Source organism: Gekko japonicus, unplaced genomic scaffold, assembly GCF_001447785.1.
Source record: "Gekko japonicus isolate JY-2015 unplaced genomic scaffold, Gekko_japonicus_V1.1 scaffold1041, whole genome shotgun sequence".
In the NCBI taxonomy this organism is placed as follows: Eukaryota; Metazoa; Chordata; class Lepidosauria; order Squamata; family Gekkonidae; genus Gekko; species Gekko japonicus.
The window spans coordinates 149,078-176,115 of NW_015167570.1; the positions used below are offsets into that span (position 1 = coordinate 149,078).

A 27,038-nucleotide genomic window follows, 5' to 3' on the forward strand; every position below is an offset into this window, starting at 1 on the left:
ACACAGAGAAAGCCAGCACTGAGAGACTGGTTGGTAGATTACAGCAAACCCTGCAAAACTGGAAAGGCATTCATAATCTCTAGTAGTGGGTTGCCTTCACAAGGCAGTACGTTTATCATAAGGCAAACTAGTAGGTACTTTGCTATTGCAGTAATGGCTAGGTTTTAACTGATTCAACACGTGCCATATTAATAATGTATTGTTGCTTTTTTTCTGAACTGCAACACAGGCAGCTGCAGAAACAGCTTACGACATGGTTTCGCCTGGGCCTAGTTTAACCGAGACGAAAAAAATTAAGCGACTGTCTCGCTACCGCCTAGCTCATCAGCCTGTAGACCTTCGTGAAGGTGTGGCCAAAGCATACAGCGTTGTGAAAGAGGTGAGAAAAATGCCATTGCCCAACTGCTTGCCATCCATGTGACCTTTCCCCCCAAAATGCTTAAATTCGGACAATGATGATTAAAAGTTCTTATGCATATTCTGTTAGCTATGTTGAATATTCTTTTTTTTAATCTATGAGATGTTCATTCTATGTTTGGAAAAGCCTTCAAGTTAGTTTACAGAAGAGGAAAAGTCAGACACAAAAACAGATCACGCAAACAGCACGAAAACCACACTAAAATGAAATGAAAGAACACTTAAAAGATGCAAGGAGCATTAGAACAAACGTTAACCAATTGCAATGGAAACTAAAAAGCTGGATCCTCTTCCACCAGCAGAAAAGCTGGTGGTAGCTCACTGTATGGTCTTACACTTTCTAGAACCTTGCCTGGTTCCAGAAGGAGAATAAAGTTGGTGCCCAGGTCAGTTTCCAGGAAGGGCATTTCACAACTGAGGCACTGCTGCAGAAAATGTCATTGCCCATCTAGCCTCCTGGCAGGGGCATTTAGAGCAGGGCCACAGAAAAGGACCTCAAGGCACAGGTGAGCTCATAATGGGAAAAGGAAGCCCTCTGAATCCCTTGGTCTGTGCGATTTTAGGTTTTATCGGTCAAGACCATTTGTTTTAAGTGTTAAGAGCAGAATTGGTAAAAGAAAGTGACTGAACAGTAGAACATAATGTTACCTGGAAATCTGATAGTGAAAAAGTAATTTGATGGTGGTATAGTAAAAGGGGTGGGGGAGCATTGTGGGAAGCCACGGGGGGGGGGGGAGAAAATGGATATATGTTAAAAGAAATGAAAAGGTGTAATGTTGAATATTTGGTTATATCCAAAAATAAAAAGTGGGGGGGGAGACCATTTGTTTTAAGTGGAAACAAGCAAGGAACCAATGAAGATCTTTTAAAACTGGTGAACTGTGTTTAGGTTGGCAAATGTCCATTTAGCATCTGGGCCTTTATTCTGAACCAGCTGATTTTGATTAATGTCTTCATTTTCTGCCCCATCCACTTTCCCTCCATCCCAAGTACTCTATTACATACGGCTAGATTAAGTGATACTTAGCATTTAAGGCTTAGTTACATGCTTTGATGTTACGTTAGTGTTTTAATTGCTTCTTGCAGTCAAGAAAGGAAAGCAAAGAAAACACAGTGTTAGTGCCCGATCCAGAATCCTGTGCATCTAGTTCCACACAACAGCAGTTTCTGTTTTGCTTTGTTCGTTTTTAAACTCTTTGGGATATAATACTGGACACAGAAGGGATACTAATCAAGTCCTATTGGGCGTGCTTAAAGTAGCTCTTTGGATCCTGGTCTTGTTGCATCTTTTTTTTTCTCGCTTGCAAACATTTAATGAAACCTTAGATCTTATTCAACCAATTTCACTGGATAGTAAATTGAAGATCAGTGTGCCAGAATGTGTTCCTTCAGAAGTCCGGTTGCAATAAATAGTTGTTTAACAATTAGATATGCATTGACTTTTCATACTTCTGCCCAGTGTATGGCCCAGTAGGCCACATATTGCATTTCATTCCCTGTGACTGCCTTGAGAGCCAGTTTGGTGTAGTGGTTAAGAGTGGCAGAATTAGACTGGGTTTGATTCCCCACTCCTCCACATGCAGCCAGCTGGGTGACCTTGGGTCAGTCACAGTTATCTCAGAGCTGTTCTCTCAAGAGCAGTTCTCTCAGGGCTCTCTCAGCCCCACCTATCTCACAGGGTGTCTGTTGTGGGGAAGGGAAGGGGATTGTAAGCCACTCTGAGACTCCGAGTGAAGGACGGGGTATAGATCTTTCTTCTTTCGTGTAGCTGAGATTCATCAGGCTGCATTCAGACTAACTGGCCAGTGCACATCTGTCAGAAGCATATAATTGTGTTACCACTCTGCACAAGTTCCACAAAAACTTGCCCTGCTTTGTCTCAATGGGGCCACCTGGGAATGTGCGTCAGCAAAGGGGCAACGGGGGTTCTAGGACCTAGAAGATTTATTAAGTGCTGTCAGGTCACAACCAACTCATAGCAACCCCCTCCTGGTGTTTTCAAGGCCAGAGAGGAGCAGAGGTGGTTTGCCGTTGTTTCCTCTGCATAGCAACTCAGGTCTTCCTTGGTGGTCTCCCCTCCAAGTACCAACTATGGCTGACCCTGCTTAGCTTCCAAGCTCTCAGCTCAGGCTAGTCTGGCCTATTTAGGCTGCTAGAAGATTTATCACCTACCCCAGGAATAATTCACAGTGGGGATGACTTCACTGAAAGAGGCAGTGCAGCTCTTCACTAATCGTCTTGTGTGTTTCTGACTTCCTCAAGGGGATCGCAGATACAGCGCACACCATCTACGAAACGGCTGCTCGTGAGCATGAGAACAGAGGGGTGACGGGAGCAGTCGGAGGAGTCCTCCGCCAGATCCCACCCACAGTAGTGAAACCTCTCATAGTCGCGACGGAGGCAACGTCGAATGTTTTGGGTGGGATGAGAAACCAGATCAGGCCTGATGTGCGTCAGGAAGAGTCTCAGAAGTGGCGCCTCGGAGATGACTGACAGCTTCGCTGCGTTTGAGGCACCGAGCTCAGGAGGCCGGAAACACCGACAGTTTATCCTCGTGGCAGCTTTAGGCGGAACATATCCTTTAAAATACGCTCATCTCAGGAACACAAGAGCTCGTAAAGCAATTTGACATCAGAACACGAAATGTTCCAAGTAGGAAGCAGGCTTGGTCCTCGAGTCGTTGGCATAGTGCATGCTATCTACACACCTGCTGGTCAGTGCCAAATGGGGTGGCACCTGTGTTGCCAAATCCAAGACATGCTGGCTTTAGACTGGGTACCATATTTTCCTTGGTATCTTAATTTGTTTGTTTGTTCAGAGCAACCCTACTTCGTGTACATGTTTTAAAGGGACTCCCTAGACATGGTCAACATTTTTTTTTAAATAGCAAAGGGCTATATCAGTGCCCTTCTGTAACAGGGTAGATATCTGCCGTGAGACGCAGGCACTACAAAACATTAAACTCAAATGAGATTTTAGTTATTTTGCTGACTGTGAGCTTTTGCCTCCCATGTGTTACTTAACAACAAGGACAATCTGTCTAGGTGACTGGTTAGAAAACTGTGTTCATACAACTGTGGACATTAGCTATTTCGCCTGTGTGTCGAATTCCTCTTCCTGTGGGGTTTTGAGAAATCTGAATGTTGCAGACATGTTCTGTTGTGTTGCACTTTAAAGAATTTAGGCTGTACAGTTGCTTTTTAAAAAAAAATAGCTGTTAATAAAATGTAATGAGCATTTTATCCTTATGCAAATTATTTAAAGGGACAAAACACTACAAGATTGTCAGAGACAACAAAAAGCAGATGGCCGTGCTCACAGTTGTTCAACCTATGCGGTAGCAAAAGGTATCTAGCAAGTGTCTGGGGTCTAGAGAAACCCTTGCGCTCTTACTGAGAACGGTTCTATTCTTGGCAGCAAAAGGGATGGGCACTTGTGGAAGGTATACTGGAAGTGGCATACATTAATGTGATCTGTGTGCTAATGCTATGCAAGTTGGATTGTAATAATCCTTTTCTCTGACGTTACACTACAAGTGAATTAGCTTTTGAATTTGCTCAGGCGTCATTTGAAAAGTGCTGCTTGACTGTGATGTAAGCACTTTTTAATTGTTTCCACTTCCTTTTTGCGTGCACTTCTCATCATAAAGCATAGCCTATTCGTAGCTAAGAAATAACAAGAGTGCTGTTGTAAATTCTTGTTGTGACAGAAAAAGCTTCTTCCCTGACACAAAAGCAAAACTGCACACATTTACAACTTGCTGGTGTGGCTGTTCAGCAAGTCCATCAGCTGCTGTCGTCACACACTGCTTATGAGAGCATTGTGACAAAGCAGGCTATACTTTTACTGAGTTGAATATTATGGAGGCAGCCAATTTGCACAGAAGTGTGTGTGTGTACTTATAGTTTGCATGGCTGTTGGAAGCAGGTATGAGTCAAACAAAGAACAAGTTGCACCATCTTGGTGTCTAAATTAATTAAGCTAAATGGTGATACAATCAACTCCGTGTTTCTAAAACATAAGGAAAAGTTTTGTGGCCAGTCTGGTTGTGTTTGATAGCTGCCTTATCCAGATGCTTCTGGATGAGTCGCTGCTTCCCCATCTTAGTTTGCTTTAGATAACAGCAGCAGGAGGGCCAGTGCCCCCCAGTGCTCTTACCCCCACCTAGCTGCTGTTTGAAAACTTGCCCATGGGTTGGCCCGTTGTGTATGTGAGGAGGGAGGGAGAACATACGGCCTTCGGACTGTACATTGTTCATCTAGGTCAGACCTGGGTTGATACTTGTTGCCTAAGACATTTGGATGGATGCTGTACATACCTTCACCTAAGATCATTTGATGGGAAACTGTCATTCTTCAAAATGCACTTCTGCAGCATTGGTGAGCGTTTTAAACTTCCAGCAATGGGTCAAAAATGGGTCTGCCTGTTTTGCTACTGCTTGAGTGGGTGCACCATTACGTGTATGTTCAGTGTAGAGCTAGCAGGATTCACAAGTTCAATATTAGTAGAAGGTGAAGGGTCATAATTTAAAGATATACAAGAAAACAGCCTGGATGGATTTACCCTGACCTTTTTGTTCAGTGTCTCCGTTGTGGCAAATATTGTTACAAGGGACTAAATCAAAATGCTTCTCAATAGCTGCTTGATGAAGTAGCTGAAAAGCACTTCCACCCACCACCATGTTTTCTACCACATAAAGTAGCAGACTGCGTGCACTTCTTGTTCTGTTTCTTTAACAAAGCCACTTTGTAAATTCTGTTTGCCTAATTTCTGGGGGTGGGGGATGTTCATGTGTGCCCAATGAAACTGACATCAAGGAAGCAAATGGCACTTTGTGCTGTCTCCTGGGTTGTGGTGAACTGTGCTAGCAGCTGAAACCACACAGATGTAAATTCTTTTTAAATGTTGTAGCTAACATGGATAGTCCATGTGCTACCCACGCGAGACCTGCACCAGGGCAGAGCTGGAATACTGCCAAGCTAGAAGTTTGGCAAGAATGGGTGCTCACCCACTTTTTCCTTGAGGGGAATTTCCTGAGTGTGCCTGTCCTTCAAGGTGGAATGGACACCATCCTGCTCAGTTCTGCTTTGTGAACAGCACTCATTCAGTCCAGGATTCTCTGCAGTGGGAGTCTTTCTTTTGTCATAACCTTGTCAGCTGGCTCAAGTTTTCTATTCTGGTCAGATGCCTTTAAGACAGCAGAAGAAGGTATCACATCTATTTGTCTGCAGTCGATGCTAGACAGCCAGTGAGCTGTTTAATGTGCACGTCTATGGCTGAGCAGTGATCTCAATCCATCCACAATGCTATGCATGTGGAAATAGGTTCTCACACAGGGACTGGATGGAGATCCATGCATTTGTATCCTGATGTGGCAGGCAGCTTGTACAGAATAGCTGTAATTCCTGCAGCTGCAGCTGTGTTTGTAATCTTGTGGTTCTGGCTCCATATGATCTATTACCTCCCCTAACAGGAGGATGATTAAGGAATTTTCAAAAACCTAAATACTACTGCTTTAGCAGCTAACTTCACAGGAGATACTACATACAGGTGTAAAAGAGAATGTAGGAATAGCAATTTCCAAAAATGGATGGTCATTGGAGGAGTTTGGTTCACATGGGCAGAATTCTGAATCAATTTACAGAGATTGGGGCCCCAACAGTCCTCCTGATGGTTTTGCCTATAGTTGTGAAAATACATACCGTATGTAGATGGTATTTTTTCCTTTAAAAATCCATTGCCACAATACGCATTTCTTACTATAAGGAAACAAACTCCTAATCACTGAAAATATATTAATTTGGAAAATTGTATGAATCACTGAAAATATATTAATTTGGAAAATAAAATAAACAGTGTTTGCCTAATCAGAGTAAAGCAGTATTATTAGAGAAGCTGTGTCATTACCATGAGTTCAATTCCAAAGCCCCACGTGGGCAGCGGCCTCCTGTGATTTTTCTGTGTAAGTGCTCTCACAAGCAGAGAGGTATCTCCATACATGGAGCCTCATGCACACTTTAATATAGCTGGATCACACAAATGGGAATGATCTACATATTCAAAAACCCTGTTCCTCATGTAGTGTGCTATTATTAATACCCCACATTTGCTTGTTTGAAATATAAGAAAGTTCCTCGGAGGTCCATACATTATTTGATGGCGGCGGCTAACATAAAAAAGCTGAGCCTGTTTGAAATAGGTTGATTAGAAATGGAATAGCCTAAGTTTCCCTTCCTCCCCAGTACTACACTGTAAAATAGTAAAAACACAGCAATTTAACTTAAATGTGCATTTGCGTAGAAGCGTCCTGTGTCACAAAGCAATAGAAAATAACTTCTTTTCAGCAGTACAGACACACGGGTAGTTGCGCTCTTGAATCGTTGTTATAATCTTGCCTCATCCATCACCAGCCTTCGACAGCTTTTGTTTCTGGCAGCAGGTTCACCTTTCTACTGCTGCTGAATCGTGTTTACATTTTGAAAATCAAGTTGGCTCATCAGGACTAATCATGCACTTATACTGGATTTCTACGAAAGGGGGAAAACCCACACACAAGCTAAGTGTAGCTTAGGACAAAGAGAACTGTTTGTGTATGTGTATATTTTTTACAAATTTGTCAAAAGTTTGCTTTTTGTGGTATCATTTTGTATATAGTCTGCTAATGTACAATAATCCTTGTATAATCATGTGAAATCTAGAAGTCCCTCTAGAAGAGAATTGCCATAATTTTTCTTTCTCTTGCTTAAAGCAATGTAGCTTCCATAGTTTGATACCGATCTTAATGTATATTGAATGGCCAAGGCCTTAGACAAAGAAGACATTCTGTTCTATACAATTATCTGATGACCTGTCAGCTGGTATCATTATCAAAATAAATGTTCTGAACTACCATTTATGTGAGCCTTCCTGTATTCTGTGGAAATTTTCAGGTGGATAGCCTGGTTACTTCTTCCTTATAGTCCAACTCATCAGGCAGGGAATAAAAAGACCACCTAATCCAACCCTCAGACACAAGAACCATCCTACACATCAGGTCCGCACATATCAAACTCATCCAAGCCATGACCTATTGAAAGCGGAAGACAACGGCACTGTTGTAGCGCTGGTTTCTAATAGATGCTTATGCAATTCTTTCTAATGTTCCTATCATGCTTTTCTCCTTAATTGGGAGCCAAAGTAGCTTATTGCATCATTCTCCCATCTTCCAGCCTATCCTTGCAACAACAACCTCATGAGGTAGGCTGAGAGACTGTGACGGGCCCAAGGTCACCTGGTGAGCTTCCATGGTAGAGTGAGGATTTGAACCTGGTTAACCCAGGTCCAAGTATTGTGTTCGGTTTTGGGCACCACAATTTAAGAAGGATATGGACAAGCTGGAATGTATCCAGAGGAGGCCAACGAAGATGGTGAGGGGGTCTGGAGACTAGGTCCTATGAGGAAAGATTAAAGGGGCTGGGTATGTTTACCCTGGAGAGGAGAGGTGATGACTGAGAGGTGATATGATAACCATCTTCAAGTACTTGAAGGGCTGTCATATAGAAAATGGTACGGAGCTATTTTCTGTTGCCCCAGAAGTTCTGACCAGAACCAACAGGTTGATATTAAGAAGAAGAGATTGGATTTATACCTTGCCCTTCACTCAGAGCGGCTTACAAATTCCTTTCTCTTCCCCTCCCCACAACAGACACCCTGTGAGGTAGGTGGTGATGAGAGAGCTCTTCCTAGAACTGTCCTTGAGAGAACAGCTCTGACAAAACTATGGCTTGCCCAATGTCATCCAGCAGCTGCAAGTGGAGGAGTGGGGAATCAAACCCAGTTCTCCCATATTAGAGTCCGTGCACTTAACCACAACACCAAACTGGCTCTCTGGAATGTTCTTTGAATGTTCATGCCAGGTGCCCTTCCACGAACATTGCTTCACAAACCTTTAACTAGTCAAAATTCATGACAAATTTTACTTCATGAGCTGGTTCATGCCCATCCCTACTCATCTACAGACAGGTTTCCACTGTTGATCAGCCATCTCAGGCATTCCTCTGGATTATAGTTTCTTAAACTGCAGAGCCAATTAAGTTCTCCATTTGTTCTCTCCCACTTTGGGTCAAGAAATGCCCTGCTGACCCATGAATGCTAGGCCCTCTGAGAGGCTGAAATAGTCTGTGGCCATCCCAGGTCTCTGCCCAGCCCATCAGATTCTTGGAGGGGTTTCTTCTGTCCTGATATCTATGCTGCCCCTGGCTAGTCAGTTAGTGAACCTACCACTAAGAGGGCTCATACTATCTGCATTGCTGTTTAGAGGCTCCTCCTAGTGTCTACCGATGTTCCCTCTAAGCTATGGTGTCTTGTGAGCAAAAATTCTACTTTGTGAACTACTGGCATTAAAGTTGTGAGTGAGCGACTTGCCTACTGCATAAATTAGTTTGCCCTGGAGCCATCCTTCCTGAGCTAAGACAAAAATCTGTGAGCCGGAGGCTAAAAACCTGTGAGCTAGCTCACACTAACTCAGCTTAGAGGGAACTCTGATGTCTATTTCTCCTGATTTGTTCCAACTAGCTTTGGCAGAGACAGTGTACCCCACTTGTGCACTCCCAGGGATCTAACAATCTGTTGATCAACCATCTCCCTTCCCCTGGTGCCCTTTTTGTAATTGTTTGAGCAGGACTTATTATGGTTATGGAAAACTTCCAGCATTCAAATAATAAGAAAGTTATTTAAAAGAAAACGTCTCCACACATACAATGCACAGCAATGGTTGAAGCAAAGTTAAAAAGTAAAGGTGGATACACACAATCTTCTGTCCCTTGACTAAACACACCCTGACTGTTGTTGTTCTAGGGTAGGGTCTGTACTCTTAAAGTAGCAACATTCTATCAGTTATTACCTTTTGTCCAGGCTGCCTGTCCCTTTGTTTGCTCCATGTGGTAATGATGGCCACCAAGAGAGTTTTTTCCTGCAAATTCCTGGAATCACCGCAAATGGACCTTGCCCCCTCCCCTGTGTCCTTGGGATTTATCTTGTTTCAGTCCCTCTGGAGAAAACAGTGGACTCTGTCATTAAACCCTGCTGAGGTCGCCACAGGAAACTGACACTGTTTGCCCAAAGCCAGAGCACTCTCCCAGAGCCTCTTTCTAGATCCCGTTGTATTTATTTCTGCAACGGGCATTATTTCTAGTAATTATATATTTCATACTATCAGTGGTGTAGAAGGTTGTGCCAATCCATTGGTTGCCTCCCAGTCAGTTCCATTCCAAATCTCTATTCCTGTGACTCCTTCTCTAGTGAACAGTAGCTGACAAATATACTTTAATGTATTTCTAGATGTGAGATTCTGGTCTTGAGCTCATTTTGCGCCCATTTATTTATTTATTTTGCTTACTGTCTGATCATTGATCACCAGGATGAGAAAGTAGAGGAAAGGCATTTGTAATGAAAATGGGCATTCTGGTTCTTGTATCCGCAGTACAAATTGATCTAGACAAGACCCACTGTAAGCTTCTTGTATGAGGATAATCTTAGTCCTACTGAAGCAAAGCCCACATGGGTTTTCAGTTCCAAAAGCTGTATTTAAGAATCACCTTGGTGGAGAGGCAGCAACTGATCTCCATCTTGTTAGTGTGTTGTACCAAAAAGAAAGAGGAGTCTTGTGCTACCATAAAGACTATTTATCCTAGGCTAAGTTTTTGTGGACTAGGACCCACTTTGTCAAATGAATAAGGTGGGTTTTCTCCAGGCGGGCAGACTCCCACATGAGATATAAAGAAAAAGGGGGGGGGGTCAAAGAACTATGAAATGCAGGAAGAACAAGGGAGGATGTGATTACATAAAATGTAAATGTAACCAAGTACAGAGACCATTCACAGTAACAGTAATTGGCAATAATGTGTTTCAAGTTAATTAACACCTGTAATTTCTGAGGAATCCCTAGCCCTTGTTCAAGACTTGGGGGCAAGCAATCAAATTTCTTGACGAATTCTATTCCAACAATGTCACACCATTGCTACAGAATAGTGACTTTTAGTTCAGCAACTGAGAGTCTTGGGAGATTTAAACATTTCCCCACTGGTTTCTGAAGGCTGCCACAGTTTATGGCCATTTGTTCATTGCTGAAACATAATGGCATCTGGGCAAGTTAGTCCCTGCTGTCCAGAACATGTTAGCATTATGGAAAGGAAGCCAGAGCCCTTAATCCAGCAGTCACAGGATGAACACAGAAAGTAGGCTCAGATATAGTTACATGTTGTGCTATACATATGTTGAGCTTGCCTCCAATGAAGATCTGCCATTTGACGACCCACCTTTATTCTGAGTTAGACCATTTATCTGCATAGCCTAATGTTTTCTACTCCCTCTAGCAGTAGAAAAGAGTAAGAGTCCACTAGCGCCTTAAAAACTAACAACATTTGTGGCAGGATATGAGCTTTTGTTAGTCACTGCTCACTTCTTCAGATACCCTACCCTATGACAAATTTTGTTTGTGAATTTTATAGAGTGATGAATATTATTGAGCCAAAGGACAAAATCCTTTAAATACTTATCGTTCTTATACACAAGAAAGGCTTCGTCAGTCTTCTATAGTATAATAGAAGCACCTTTAAGACTAACCGACTTTACTGTAGCATAAGCTTTTGAGAAACATAGCTCTCTTTGTCAGGTGCATGGAAGGCATACTCTCCATGCAGGGCCAGCCCCAGGTTTTTTTGCACACTAGGCGAGGCTACCTTCTGGTGCCCCCCCCCCCAAAGCGTCCAGCAGTTTTCAAACATAAATGCACTTTAGGAAGGATGAAAAACACAAAATTTGAAATTTGTGAGCTAGCTCACAGTTTTTTAGCCTCCAGCTCACACGTTTTTGTCTTAGCTCAGGAAGGATGGCTCCAGAGCAAACTAATTTATGCAGTAGCCAAATCGCTCGCTCACAACTTTAATGCCAGTAGCTCACAAAGCAGAATTTTTGCTCACAGGGATCCACAGCTTAGAGGGAGCATTGTTTGGGACACTTTATACTATAATCCTTCCCTGTGTCTCAACAAGCAGTGCCAAATCCAATGCCTGTCTCTCTGTGTTAATGTGAGTTTGCTCCCACTTCACAGGACTGTGGTTTTAATTGGATGCAGTGCCATGAGGAGACTACCACACCAGTCCTGCTGTATCCATTCCTTGGAAGTAAAGCCAATGGATCTTTCTAGAATGTGTAAGGTGTTTTTGGCCTGGTAGTGGTCTGAGAATCTTCCCCACGAAACAGAAGTGAGCCCTTATCTTATTGAGTATCCCCCCCCCAGCCCACCTCAGCAGCACAGTCGAAGAAATAAAATAGAGGAAGCGCTCTTTCACACACACACACACACACACTCACACACACAGGCTGTCTCTGGTGAATTTCTGAAAGGAGCCCCTCCTGAAGCGCGGATTTTTGTCCTCTCCAAGAAAGGAACCAAAGAGGGCCAGATCCTCCACACTCAGCTAAGCCAGGCCCTCGCCGCTCCCAGCCAGCCACTGCCAGAGGCAAGCACTCACCTCCTCCTGGATGACCAGGATGTAGTGCTGCAGGGTTCTCGGGAGAAAGCCCGCATGATGACCTGCAGTGGGCCAGAAGAAGAAGAAAAGCCGGATGAGGAACCAGGCGGGGGCTGGGGGGGGGCTGGAATGCCTCCGGGATTCTCATGCAGAGCCGGAGCGCTTTCTTCGGAGGGGGAGGGGACCGTGCGGGTTGTGCAGCTGGGCAGCAGCTCTGTTGAGAAGGAGGAAGTTGTGGATGCCGCCTCAGAAGCCCTGCTGGTTCCAAATGCCTGGCTGTAAAGGGGGGAGGGGGGCACCCCACCGACCATCGGGGGACTCGGGCCCCAGAAACAGCAGCCTTTTCCGCGGGGCTTCAGCAGTGGGAACAAGCAGGAGTCCAACTGCACCTTCACAACTAACCAAATGTGAGGCATGGTAGGAGCTTCCACGAGCAGGGCTTTTGGCGGGGGTAGGGCGGCAGGCTACTGTGGCGCTCCTCCATGAGGGGGCACGCCTTAGGCAAAAGTCTAAATTCTTCTATGGGCAGGCAGGCCCTGTCTCCATGCATCTATGAAGAGAGCTGTGTTTCTCAAAAGCTTATGCTACAATAAAGTTAGTTAGTCTTAAAGGTGCTACTGTGTTTTTTACTATTTCACAGCAACAGACTAACACGGCTAACTCCTCTGGATCTATAGTATAACAGATTCTCATTAAAGGGATTTGTTTCAGTGTTGCAGTTATATCTTTTTTTCCAATGTGCCCCTAGTATTGCCAGTATTTTTATGGCCACTCTATAAAATTCACCTGCCAATATGACTGTACTAAAATTAATTTTTTAGATACAGTGGTTTATGAAACTGAAATTAATACACTGGCAGTATGGACAAATGTGAAGAAGACTGATAAAAATTCCTATTTACATTTTTATTCTCACCACGCTAGCCACCTCCAGCACAATTTATCTTATGGGTGATTTTTGCATTTGAAAAAGAACTCTACTTTGGAAGCAGACTTTGAAAGCGAAAGCAGTAGACTGGTAAAACAACTTAAGAATAGAAGATATCCTCCAGGCATAATTAGCAGAGCTTTAGCGAGACCGAGGACAGTGGATCCTAGGGAATTATTTAAAGGCAAAAACAACATCCCTAGGAAGGGAATTATGTGTGCATTTGATTACATACCCTTAGCTGAATCTATTAAAAATAGTATTCTGAAACATTGGCACATTCTAAGAAACATTCCTGGGTGTCAGGAAAGACCTTTAAAGGCCTTACGAAAACAAAAGTATGAGAAATATGATTATCAGATCAGACATTATGATACTACCAATATCTCTTTTACCATTTGTAGGACATCATTGCTGTGGGGGATGTTCGATATGCCCACAAGCATGGCAAGCAGATAATCTACACCTCTCAGAAACTAATTTTGAAAAATAACTGTCTACTTATACCTGTTGTACAACAAGAAAGACAATTTACCTACTCCAATGTAAATGTCAATTTCTATACGTGGGTCTTTCAACACAGTCTCTTAGGGTCCGAACAGTGGAACATAAATCACGTATTTAAAAAAATCAAATTATTGATGCTCCTCTAGTCCAGCATTTTACTGAAGCACAGCATGATTTTGTGGTTGGGGGTATTTTTTGTATTTTTCATGTGTGTGTGTGTGTGATAGAGAGAGAGAGAGAGAGAGAGAGAGAGAGAGAGAGAGAGAGAGAGCGCACCAGGAAGATATGGCGACCTCTGTTGACTGATCCCTACTGGTGGCCTGGAAGATATTCAGAGCGGTGGCTGAATAAAGCCTGCCCCCGCCTCCCGACTGCTGGTATTCCAAGGAGGTCTCCCATCCAAGTACTTGCCAGAGTCGACTCTGCTTAGCTTTTGAGATCTGATGAGATCAGGCTTGCCTGGGCTATCCACATCAGGGCTAGCACAGCATAATTTTGATTATTTCAGATCTTTGGTTTTGGAGAAATTTGTCCCTCATCCTTTTGACAAACAGGATGTTTGTAAAGTATTGCTCCGCAAGGAAGCCTTTTGGATTTATAGACTGAAAACATACACCCCATTTAAACCAGTCTATTGAGTATTCTTGTTTTTTGTGAATAGGCTCCTTGAAAACTGTTTGGTGATAGTATGTGATCTGCAGATACCAGCTGTTTTGAGTTTGGATGTAGCATATTTAATCTGAATGTCAGGACATACATTTGGACGCTATACCATTGCTGTAATGTTTTGATTAATTTCGACATGAAGCTGTGTAATGGTGCCCAAATTTTAAAATATTACATATCAACTGAGGAAGTATTTGTGGTAGGAAGTATTTGGAATAATTCAGTGTCTTGCATTAATTATGGTTACTGTTTGGTGGTTTGTATAACATCTTTGTGATTTTTCTATAGCCTAGTTGCCATCTTCTATTTAAAGAAGTTTATAGAATACATTGCTCATGAATTGTAATCTATTACTGCTAGGTAAGGCAGATATCGTTGTAAATGCATTATATTATATGGTTTTCTGTATGGCAAAACAGTAAGAGTTTGAATTTATTTTTTAGTATCACTGAAGAAGATAATGAAATGAGAGAACAGATACCTGTGATCCTCATGTGAATTTGATGAAGAGAACTATAAAGGGAGACAGACTGATCTACCTGGGGAGGGAGTTCCTGGCACCACAACCAAGAAGGCCTTTTCTCAGGTTGCCACCCATCCAGCTTCAAATGGCAGGGGCATAGGGTTCTCAACCTTCAGGTGGAAAACACGAGAGAAGTTTAACGGGAAAAGGTTATAGCATCACAAACACATAGGTTGTCATGACCATATTACTAATATTGTTTCAAATATATTCAATAAATCTTTAAATATAATTATAAGTCTCATATACAAAAGTTAAACTTTCAAAGAGCTATAAAAGGTAAAGGTTCCCTTGCTCGAAAGACAGTCGAGTCTGACTCTAGGGTTGTGGTGCTCATAAGAGAACTATAAAGGGAGACAGACTGATCTACCTGGGGAGGGAGTTCCTGGCACCACAACCAAGAAGGCCTTTTCTCAGGTTGCCACCCATCCAGCTTCAAATGGCAGGGGCAGAGGGCTCTCAACCTTCAGGTGGAAAACACGAGAGAAGTTTAACGGGAAAAGGTTATAGCATCACAAACACACAGGTTGTCATGACCATATTACTAATATTGTTTCAAATATATTCAATAAATCTTTAAATATAATTATAAGTCTCATATACAAAAGTTAAACTTTCAAAGAGCTATAAAAGGTAAAGGTTCCCTTGCTCGAAAGCCAGTCGAGTCTGACTCTAGGGTTGCGGTGCTCATCTCCATTTCAAAGCTGAAGAGCCAGTGGTGTCCGAAAACGTTTCCGTGGTCATGTGGCCGGCATGACTAAACACCAAGGCGCACGGAACGCTGTTACCTTCCCACCGAAGTGGTACCTATTTACTGCTAGGTTGGCAGGAGCTGGAACTAGAGACGGGAGCTCACTCCGTCATGCGGCAACTCGGGTCTTGAACTGCTGAACTACTGACCTTCCACAGCCTGCAGTTCAGCGTCTTAACCACTTGAGCCACCACAGCTCCTATCAAAGAGCTATACAGCATCATTAAAGTCCCAATTTAAAGGTAGGCCAATGCATAGTGGAGAGTTCCAAATAGGATCCAACCCCACACAGTCTCTGAAAACCGATACTCTCCAGATTTCTCAAATGTCACTTTGAAGAATCTACAACCCATATGATAGAAAAATCAATGGTCCTGGTGATGAGCAGTCAACTTTCACTCCTCCTGGTTTCCTCACGATCGAGACTCCAAAACCACAATATTACAATATCAAGATAAGCCCAACAGTCTATGTACATTATACAACAATCATCATACAATATTTTACCATTTCATACTTACTTCAATATCCTAAGATTTAAACACAGACACAAAATCTCCAAGGTAATCTCTCATCAATAGGCATTCTATCATATGGATCGTAGATTCTTGAAAGTGACATTTGGGAAGTCTGGGGAGTGTTGCTTTTCAGAGACTGTGCAAGGTTAGATCCTGTTTGGGACTCTCCGCTCTGTACCAGCATACCTTTAAACTGGAACTGTAACAATGTTATATGGCTCTGTGAAAGTTTAACTTTTGTATGTGAGACTTGTAATTATATTTGAAGATTTATTGAATGCATTTGAAACAGTATTAGTAATTTGGTAACGACAACCTGTGGTTTTTTTATGCTATAAGCTTCAGGTGGAGGCTGGAGATCTCCTGGAATTACAACTGATCTCCATACAACAGAAATCAGTTTCCCTGGAGCTTTGTATGGTGGACCCTATGGACTCATATGGCCATTGAGCTCCCTCCTCTCCCCAAATTCTGTCTTCCCCAGGCCCCCACCCCCAAATCTCTAGGGATTTCCCGAGCCAGAGCGGGTAACCCTATGAGGAACACCTGAAGCAGAGCCACCAAAGGTGTTCAGAGTGGTTGGGTAGGTTCATATGGGAGCAGGTGGTCATTCAAGTACGCTGGCTGCATCAGAGAAGTCCAGTGAAAGGGAGGCTGGCACAAAATCATATCGCTCTATAAATGCCTGCAAAGCAGGCATGAAAACAGCCTCCTCCCCAGAAGAGCAGTTCTCAGAGGCTTCTGCATTTACAGCAGGCGTATCTCAACCATCCACTAACTATAAAGTACAGCTCTCTCAGAACAAAGTTTGAGACCAGTGGCAACTTTAAGACGAAATAACTTTAATTCTGGGTATAAGCTTTCATGTGCATGCACACCTCTTCAGATACACTGAAACAGACTTCCTCAAGCCTTACATATAAGTAGAGAGAGGGTGGGGGGGTTAGTTGCCAGGAAGAGCTAGTTAGAGTCAAGATGCATAAAGAACTGAGCAATAGGTGTAGCTAAGATCGGATTAAAGCAGTTGGTGATACCCGTGAATAGCAGCAAATGAGCATACAGATAATAAAGGAGTTAACAAATAATCGTTAGAACTCAGTTTGAGTCCAGTGGCAACTTTAAAACGAACAAAAGTTTAATTCTGGGTATAAACGAGAATGGAGAACTCATTCTGCCCAGTTAGAGCCCCAGTAAGGGTACAGTAAGGAGCTGCGGTGGCTCAAGTGGTTAAGACGCTGAACTGCAGGCTGTGGAAGGTCGGTAGTTCAGCAGTTCAAGACCAGAGTGTGCCGCATGACGGAGTGAGCTCCTGTCTCTAGTTCCAGCTCCTGCCAACCTAGCGGTTCGAAAGCAAGAAATTGCAAGTAGATAAATAGGTACCACTTCAGTGGGAAGGGAACAGTGTTCCGTGTGCCTTGGTGTTTAGTCATGCCGGCCACATGACCATGGAAATGTCTTCGGACAGCGCTGGCTCTTCGGCTTTGAAACGGAGATGAGCACCGCAAGCCTAGAGTCGGATTCGACTGGCTTTCAAGCAAGGGAACCTTTACCTTTTAAGGGTACAACACATGCTTCACATGGATAATGTGAAGGTATTTCCTTGGCATGACAATGGTCTTCCAAGGCAGACAGGAATATTTTGCCAATTTCCCCCCACTGCACACCCACACTCCCCCCTTATGCTGTTCATGAAAGTCCTCAAACCCCCAAGAGCATAATTTAAGGGGTCTGCAATGGTTCCCAAAAGCTTCACTTTGATCTGTTGGACACAACCCTTTGTACAGCCTAGTTCCTTCTAAATAATGACCATAACCTGTCCCCCTAATTTGATTATGTCCAGTTTATTTTGCTTGGGGGAAAAAGGTGTCTTAACGTTATTGCAAAGAAAGTAAATACATGAGTTATTTCCTAGTGCAACAGCCTTAATCATGAATTCTTTGGAAAGTGACTTCCCTCTTGTCTGTTTAATGAAGGAAAATGTTTCCACATCTGTTCAAAATGTCTGAAAGCCATTAAAACATAAAAATCCTCATCAAGTACCAAAAGGCAGAAGAGCTAGCATTAAATAACCTTTGAAGAAGCCCTAGAATGGGTTTTCTTTGATGCCAGTAGAGGGTGCTCAATTCCTATCTATTGGACTCATGACTCTCAACCTAACAAAGCCTCTCAGAGGCAAATCCCACAGTGCCTTTGTTTGCTTAAATCTCAGGAAGAACTTCTTAAAGACAATTAGCACCGTGTATAACTTGAAGCATGCCAAACCTGAAGCAAACCTGAAAGGTATACCATGACCCTCTTCACTTCTTACAAGTCCAAGTTGCTAGCAGGGAGGGAAAAGAACTTTTCTTTTAAATGATTACTTTGCTGCTGCTATAAGCTATGCTTTCTTTGGCACTGAGAGAGGTTCCAAGGTGATGCCTTCGTGCCAACCTGACTGAAATTCCACTTTCCAAAATGGCATCCAATCTGATATGTACACAGCCTTCCCCCACAATCCAGTCACAGCAGCTTCGAGTGAAAAGAAAACTCAGCTATGAAAATAGAGCTTCTCACATTAAGGTGCTAGAAAAACGCAGCTGCTAAACTAAAATAATCCTAAGGTGCCTGTTCCAGAGAGGGATGCCAAACATAAGTTATTTGACTTCCCCTCACTTGGTATTTTTGTCTGCAGTATCAGGCATTTTGTCATACTGAGTATTTTGAGTCAGGGAGGCTTACACTTTTCTTTCTGGTGCTAAAAGCTACCATGGGCTCCTGGCATGGTTTCCCACTGCCACAGGAGGTGGCAGCGGCTAAAAGCATGGACAGCTTCAAGAGGGAATTAGACAAGCATATAGAGCAGAGGCCCATCAGTGGCTATTAGCCACAAGCAATGTTCCCTCTAAGCTATGGAGCCCTGTGAGCAAAAATTCTATTTTATGAGCTACTGGCATTAAAGTTGTGAGCAGGAGCTTTGGCTGCTGCGTAAATTAGTTTGCTCTGGAGCCATCACTTCCTGAGCTAAGACAAAAATGTGTGAGCCAGAGGCTAAAAAACTGTGAGCTAGCTCACACTAACTCAGCTTAGAGGGAACACTGGCCACAAGGTACAGATAGGAACTCTCATTCTGGGGCAAGTGATGCACTGTATTCTTGGTGCTTGGGGGGGTCAACCGTGGGAGGGCTTCTAATGTCCTGGCCCCACTGGTGGACCTCCTGATGGCACCTGGTGTTTTTGGCCACTGTGTGACAGAGTGTTGGACTGGATGGGCCATTGGCCTGATCCAACATGGGCTTCTCTTATGTTCTTATGTACCCACTCACACTGCTTTGACCTAACCCAAACACCATTTAAAAAAATTAATGAATCAGCCCAGGTTACATACATAGGCCCCTGTGGGGAATCAGGGCCCGGAATAGGGTTGCCAGCTTCAGGCTAGGAAACTCCTGGAGATTCTGGGGGTGGCGTCTGAGGAAGGTGGGGTTTGGGGAGGGGAGGGACTTCAGTGGGGTATTGTTACCATGTGTGCTTTTATATGTATTATCTGAGCTATGATGATGCTGTATATCTGTAAAATGTCTCTGCATTTCTGCATGTGGGATAAGGAAATTGCTGTGTTTTGAATTGCTTGCTTTGCACCTCATGCCTGCATCTGGATGAGCAAGGCTTGTGCTGCCTATGCTAATGAACACGTGCATACCCGCACCTTCCCGGCGTGCCTTGGGACAGAGCGGATTTTGTTAGGTTAACCCACCTTCCCTAATACTTTCACCTTTGCAACTTAAGTACTGCAGGTGATTCTTGAAGCGTTCTCTGGAGTCGCGACCAGAGAACCCGCACGTGTCTGGCAGGACCATTCCGTGTGTTTATAGAGTCCCTAAAGTTACTTTTGTCCCCATTCTCGCTACTGAGGAGATTTCTTCTCAACTGGAACTCAGATAAGTATAAGCGCTATCCTTCTGTGTTACCCCATTGTTTGTTGAAGTTATTATTTTCAATACTATTTGTTTCCTGTATCTGCTGTGAACTAAAGGAACTTGAGCGAATCTGTGAATGTATCTGTTTTTCGTGTGCTTGAGAACTACTTAGTAAAGACAACATTTATTCATTAAAACCTAGTGTGTTGTCTCAATTCCTGGGAAATAGGAGCGTTCGTTTCTGAATCCGCCCTCTGTATACACGGGTAAATTACTCACGCATGCCCACTGCCATACATAAGACAGAGTTGGGCCCTCGGAACCATCCTTAGAGGAGTTCCGGTATCAGTATAATGCCCCAGAATGCACCTTCCAAAGCAGCCATTTTCTCCAGGCGAACTGGTCTCTGTCTCCTGGAGATCAGTTGTAATCTCAGGAGATCTCCAGCCACCACCTGGAGGCTGGCAACCCTACCCCGGAGTCTTGTTCCCCTCTTCCTTCTCTCCCTCCCTCTTCTATCGACCCCATCCTCCAGTGCCAGCCTCCACCTCTGACATGCCAAAGTAAGTCAGGCTCTGGGTGCCAAAAGCTCTCTGTGATTCTGCCTATTGGCCACGGCCTATCACACAGTGGGAAGTTTACAGGTATGAGGTCTCCTCCCAATTACCTCTAATTTAGTTCTGCTTGTTTCCAGCTCTTACACTTGCAGTATCGGGAGATTACTAATCTCCCAAAATCTTTTCAGTGCTAATTGCAGGCCTGCTCAACCTTGCTCTGTTATTGGAGATACGCAGGATGGGGGAAGACGAGGTTCATCCTTTCCCTCTCACACACAGTTTTGTCTACTGAAATGGCCTTCTCTGTGCTGCCACCTGCCCCCCCTTTTTTTTCTTTTGAGACCAGCATCGGAGAGGTCCATTTCTGTGGGCAACAGTGAAGGAGGGATAAAGTTGCTAGTAGGCCTGAAAGTTTAATCTGTGGAAACGTGGGTGAAGCTTGTCATGGCATGGAGGTACAGCACATCACCTGGAAAAATTAAATGTCTGTCAAAGGGACACATTTTTAGCTCTCTCCAAGCAGTTGGCAGCCTTAAATGGAATGAAGAAGAAGAGGAGGAGGAGGAGGAGGAGGAGGAGAAGAAGATTGGATTTATACCTCGCCCTTCACTCGGAGTCTCAGAGCAGCTTACAAACTCCTTTCCCTCCCCTTCCCCACAACAGACACCCTGTGAGGTAGGTGGGACTGAGAGAGCTCTTGTCAGAACTATGGCTTGCCCAAGGTCATCCAGCAGCTGCAAGTGGAGGAGTAGGGAATCAAACCCGGTTCTCCCAGATTACAGTCCGCACACTTAACCACTACACCAAACTGACCCTTCTCCCCCTAAAGTTACCTGTTGTTGAAAAGCACAACTCTGGATGGGGCAGACGCAGATGCCCTCCTGGTGGTGTTGCCAGACCTCCCGCTTGAGGCAGGGGATCCCCTGCCCTCAGGCTCTGCCCCCTGCCCCCTGCCACCAGTCAGCTGGCCAGCAGGGAGACTTACCAGGAAATGGAGGGAGACCCAGACTACATCACTGGCAAGGCGGTGGCGTCACTTCCGACATGTACCAGAAGTGATGTCATCACGGTGATGACATCACAGTGGCGCTCTGGTATTTGGCCAAAACTCTGTGGTAGAAGTCACTCCTAGTAAGTCCCCCCTATCCCCTGCCAGTTGCCAGGAGGGACCTGGCAACCTAACTCCAAGCCATGGTACTTCCAGCTTGGGGATGTGTTCATGAGGTCAAAAGGTGGGTCTGAATTAGGGTTGCCATCTCTGGCTGGGGAAATTCTTGGAGATTTCGGTGGAGGTGCCTGGAGAGGTCAAAGTCCGGGGAGGGGAAAGGGGAAAGATTTCAGAAGGGATGTGACGCCATCGAGTCTGCTCTTTGAGACTCCTGTTTTCTCTATGAAAACTGTGCTGTGGAGATCAGTTGTAATTCTGGGGAAACTTCAGACCCCACCTGGAGGCTGGCAACACTAGGTTCAGTGGGGGGTCACCGAGCAGAGCCCACAGGCCTAGGGGCTGAGCAGAGGGGTCAAAGGCAGAGCTGGCAGTTAAGACTACTTCATCAAGATTCATAGCTTGCTCTTGCTGAGGAGATATGAGGAGGAAAAGGGAAGCAAAAAAGGGCAGCCAAAGACAGTTGCAGAGAAGGCACAGAAAAGCCTCTGCTACAAAAGAACAAGTTGTAAACCTAAAGTGTTGCAAAAGTTTAAAAGCTGCAGCACTGCAAGGCACTAAATTAAAAATATGCCTGTTCTTTTGATCATACAACCCCCCCCCCCCAACTTCTGGCAGAACTGCTGTGATGTTGTGCCATTGGCATGGCACCATTTTCAAAAACATATCTAAGGCCCTGTTCTCACGAGGGGTTTTGCGTCGGGAGTGGGCCGGATCAGGGGCACAGCAAACAGGCGCGATCCCACCGCAACCTCTGGGAAGTGTTGCGGGCCCGTTCCCGATCCGGCCCTTCCCCCGACAGCCCCGCAGCAAACATGAACCACCTAGGTGGTTCATCCGGTAGGTCCGCATCAAGGCTGGCCGTGGAATCGCCGGCACATCTTGCCGCCGGCACATCCCCACCCCCAGGTCGAACTGCGCATGCTCACACATGCCCAGTTCAGCAGCCTCCCTCTCCCACTTGTCTCTTCCTCCCCGGCATCTGATTGTGCCGGGGAGCAACGGCGTGCGGCTCACGGGGTCCATGGGATCCCGCCCGCAGCTGGTGCGGCTCTAATTAGCCGCACTTTGACCGGTGTTTTCCCTGCCATGTGGCAGGGACCTAAGGGACCATCTCTCCTGGGACATCCCCCATAGAGCTCTAAGCTCAACAGATCAAAACCTTTTGGCAATCCTTAGCCCCAAATATATCCACCTAGCCTCAACCAGAGCCAGAGCCTTTTCAGCTCTGGCACCAGCCTGGTGGAGCACTCTCCCAAGTGAGATCCGGGCCCTGCGAGACTTAAGGCAGTTCTACCGGGCTTGTAAAATGGAGCTGTTCCACCAGGCCTATGGTTGAGGCTGTGGTAACCATCTAGCCTGGCCTCCCCCTGTGTTCTCTCTTCCTTGCCCACTCACCTTGTTTCTTTAACATCTCCTGTTACACCTGATGCAACCCTCCCCTTGGGTTGTATTAACTTGTTGTAATGTTTCGGCTGCCATCTGATATTGTTTTTAATTGTTAATCCATATTTATTGTTTTAAGTGCTTTTATTGTTATTGCTGTTACCTGCCTTGAGACTGCTTATAGGGGAGGGTGAGCTATAAATCAAATAAACTAAGATAAGCTAAACTAAACTAGACTTCCAGTGAAAACCCTAATCCAAAGACTGTGTTGGGAGCCAATCTGTGTTGGCAATCATCTTTAAAAATCATATCTGTATTTGCCAATTACATAAACAAACAAACAAAAGAGGGAGGAGATTTTCTCTTTGCTACCGTGGTGAGAGAAGTGATCCTTCCTTTCTGGAATACCTATCCTTGTTTGATATTGTTATTCTTCAAGGGACCTGGACTCATGTGCCTGTGACAGCAGATGGATTCTCCACATGTGAATTATCTGCCTCTGCTGTGGAGAGAAAGGGCAGACCCAGGGGAGGCCTGGCTAGTCTACTCTCTATGAAACTTCAGACCACAGTAGTAAAATTAGGGCTGAATGCCCACTATGCACAGGCCATAGCTGTACTGCTCAATGGATTTTTCCTTTTAGTTATTAATGTATACCTAGCCCCTCAAGGTAATAGGCTACAGGAGATCTGGAGTAAACTTGAAATGTACGTAACTAGTGTCCTACTGAAGTTACCTGATGCTCTTGTTTTAGCAGCTGGCGATTTTAATGTGAGAGCCAGCCTCTCTGATGAAATGTTGTATTTAAGCAACAATGCTCCCTCCAGCCAATCCAAAAATGCTAAATTAAATTGGAAAGGATTTTGCTTAGCACAATTGGCAAGTGTTAGATTTATTTATTTTGAATGGTGCAGTCAAGGGTGATATTCCTGGTGAGTACACATTATGGTCAAGATGAGGAGCTGGTACTGTTGATTTTGTCCTAGCTTTGCCTAAATTGCTAGATTATGGCCCCGGTCCCACGGATGGTGGGCGGATTATCCGGGCACGATCACACCCCAACATCTGGGAAGTGGAGCACACCCGTGGCTTACCACCGACAATGTGAGTTAAAAAACTAGTACCTCCAAGGTACTAGTAAACGTTTGCCATGGGCTGCCTCCAGACGCCCGTGGTGTGATCGCGCCAGAGCGCGGCATTCCCCTCCGGTCCCTCGTTTACCCACCGGCGCCGAGGGAAAGACCCGTGGTGTGCCGCCGGCGCATCTGATCGCGTAATCGCGCACCAAACTGCGCCGGGGCAATTAGCCACGCCTCCCCCACCCGCGATATCCGGCTCATGTGATCGGGGCCTATATAGATTATTTGAGAGTCAGGGCCAGCCAAGATAGCAACCACTTGCTAATCACCTTAGCATTAAAGATTCCAAATCTAATGGTTCACCTGACTGAGAACTTTGATGCAGATCACTCTCTTGGTGAGTATTTCCTTTGTGGATGCGTAGCCATTTTATTTATTTATTTTTATCATGCTGTGTATGCCAAAGCAGGAGCCTGCATTGTGACATGACACTTACCTATAGATAGCAACAGGACAAGCTTGCTTCATGGCAAAAGAAGATTCTCACATTTCCTCTCCCCAGTTGTGACTAATCAATAGGTTGTGCCTACAAGTGCCAGCATATTTTTTTTTACCAACTCTTGTGAGTTTAACAGCAGCCTGAACTGGTGGCATTCTATACTTCACCTGCTTGTTTCTACAGATTAAAGACGCAAATGCAGACTAGTGAAGCATGCCTCAGAATGTCTACTCAGAAGCGATCCTACTGTATTCCATGGAATTTACTCCCAGGAAAGTGTCCTTAGCATGGCAGTGGCCCTGTTCATGCAAGGCATTTAGGGCCGGGAGCGGGATGGAACGGGGGCGGAGCAAACGGATGCGATCCCACGGCAACATCTGGGAATCGTTGCCTGCCCGTCCCCGATCCGTCCCTCCCACCAAAAACCTGCACTAAAAAGAACCACCTACCTAGGTGGTTCTTTTGAGTAGAGCGCCTCAAGCTGGGCCGTGGGATCAGCCGGCGCGTCCTTGTGCCGGCGCATCCCGTCCCCCGGGCGTACTGCGCATGCTCGAGCATGCGCAGTTCGGCAGCCTCCCCCTCCCATCCGACTCTTCCTCCCCGGCATCTGATCGTGCCGGGGAGCGCCGTGCCGCGGCTCAGGGGATCCGTGGGATCCTGCCGTGGCGTCTCAACTTTGGTGCGGCTTTTAAAAGCCACACTTTTCCCTGTGTTTTCCCTGCCGTGTGGCAGGGGCCAGTGTAGGTCATTGTTGCTCTTGTTATCTAGCCACCTCATCCACCGAGACTCCCCTGTCCAACAAATATGACCAAGAGTGACTGCATTTTCCTAATCAAGCAAGAAGGAACTTTTGTGGTCCTTTTATATTATTTATAAATCATGTTGCAGTGAGGCTGTGGTCTTATACTCCCCTGGGAGTAAGGCCCTCTTGAACTTAGCAAGATATACTTCTAAGTAAACACATTTAGGCCCATAATGCACACACATCTTACAGTAGATTTTCAGAGCAGTAAGCCTTTAATCTTGACTTTGGATTCTGTGACTACCTTACACACAATTCTTTTTCCTCCTGTGTATTTATTCTGCAGTCACAATTTTTAAAATGCACTTTTCTAAATTAGGGTGGAAGCTCACTTGCGATGTGTGTGGGGTGGTGTCCAAAGCTTTTTTTAAAAAAATTTACACAATTGCTCTTATCACAGCTGTGCAGTAGCATCCAGCAAGCGTCTTCCATTTATATTCTCATGGTTTGGGTTTTGCACATGCATTTTAGTTTGGACCCGTTCACATAGTGAATTTGCCGCGGGAGAGCCATGTATGCCAGGTGGATTATCCGTGTGCGATCACACCACCACATCTGGCAAGTGTAGCACACCCGTGGCTTCCCGCCGAAAACCCGCAGTTAGAAAGTACCTGTTAACAAGTACTACCAACCAGTTTGCCACGGCTGCTGATGGACTTGGTTGGTGTGATCGCGCCGGCGCGTGGCTCTTCCCTCTGGCCGTCATCTTTGCTGCGGGCGCTGACTGCCGAAACCCCGCTGCACCATCATTGCATCTGATCACTTAATCGCAGATCAAACTGCGATGGTGCAAATAGCCACACCTCCCCCCCGCGTTATCCGGCATGCGTGACCGGGGGCCTTTGTTGAATGAAAGGAAACAGAAATGAACACAGGCAAAGGGAAAAACATGATGTTGAAATTGACAAGACTTTTTTTTTTTAAAGCAGCTGTGAAGCCCTATTTCCCATACTGTGAAGCACTAGGGGATTCTCTGCTGTGTTATCAGCCACTGTGAACAATGAGAGTCACACAATCTCATAATATGGGGAAACAGGAAGAGTGTACAGAATGCGGTAGAACCCACTGACACTGGCATTGCAAGCTGTAATCATTGGCAACATGTCTATGTATGTGTGCCTGTGCAATGTTGGCTGCAACTCCACCACACTTAGCACAGGGGTGAATTTGGGGGAGAAGTCCTCTGACAGAAGCTCTGGAGGGCTTTTTTAGTATTGTGCAACTAAACTGAAAAAAAATTGAAGGGTATTTTCACTGATGACCTAGAGCAGCTGCATAGTAATGCGAATTTCCTGCCCTGCCATGCAAATTTGCGTGGTTTTCTATTTGTTATTCTCTAATTTGATCCTGCACACTGGTTGTGATCTTGGCAGTTTTTTAAAGCCTGTCCTATGTCGATTGCACTCTGCCCTCCAAATGAATTGATCCCAAGTGATTCTTAAGTTTGTTGGTTTGCAGAAGGTCCATGTGGCTCAGCTGCCACTTTAATGTTAGGCTCCCAGAGACTGCCAAAATGGTCCCCCCCTCAACATTGTTCATTAAAGCATTAAAGGGAGAAATGTTTCTAGAGCTTTGGGTTTCCCATCCCAGTGTCTCTCTCTCTTTACATCTCATGTCAATTTCATTCCATGCTGACAATCCCCCCTTTATTGTGTTTGCATGCAGCACTGAAATCCCTTTTTTTGGTGCTTTTTTTGCTTGTCATTTATCTCCTCTTTGATCTCCCTTTCAAGTCAATACCAGCAGGGAACTAAACCTTGCACAGCTCCTTTTAAACTTTCTGCCCATTGTTTAATTTTTTAAAATTCAGTGATCTGAGACTAACGATAGT

General features: G+C 44.8%; 1 protein-coding gene across 1 annotated transcript in view; it reads left to right on the forward strand.

Annotated features, from left to right (window-relative positions):
- ATG2B (autophagy related 2B) overlaps positions 1–3,757 on the forward strand; it is a 59,531-nt gene extending 55,774 nt beyond the window's left edge. Inside the window, exons 41-42 of the mRNA XM_015413852.1 lie at positions 230–379; positions 2,680–3,757. Coding sequence (XP_015269338.1) covers positions 230–379; positions 2,680–2,910 — 381 coding nt within the window. The 3' untranslated portion in view covers positions 2,911–3,757. The remainder of the gene's footprint in view (positions 1–229; positions 380–2,679) is intronic.
- Positions 3,758–27,038: the final 23,281 nt, after the last annotated feature.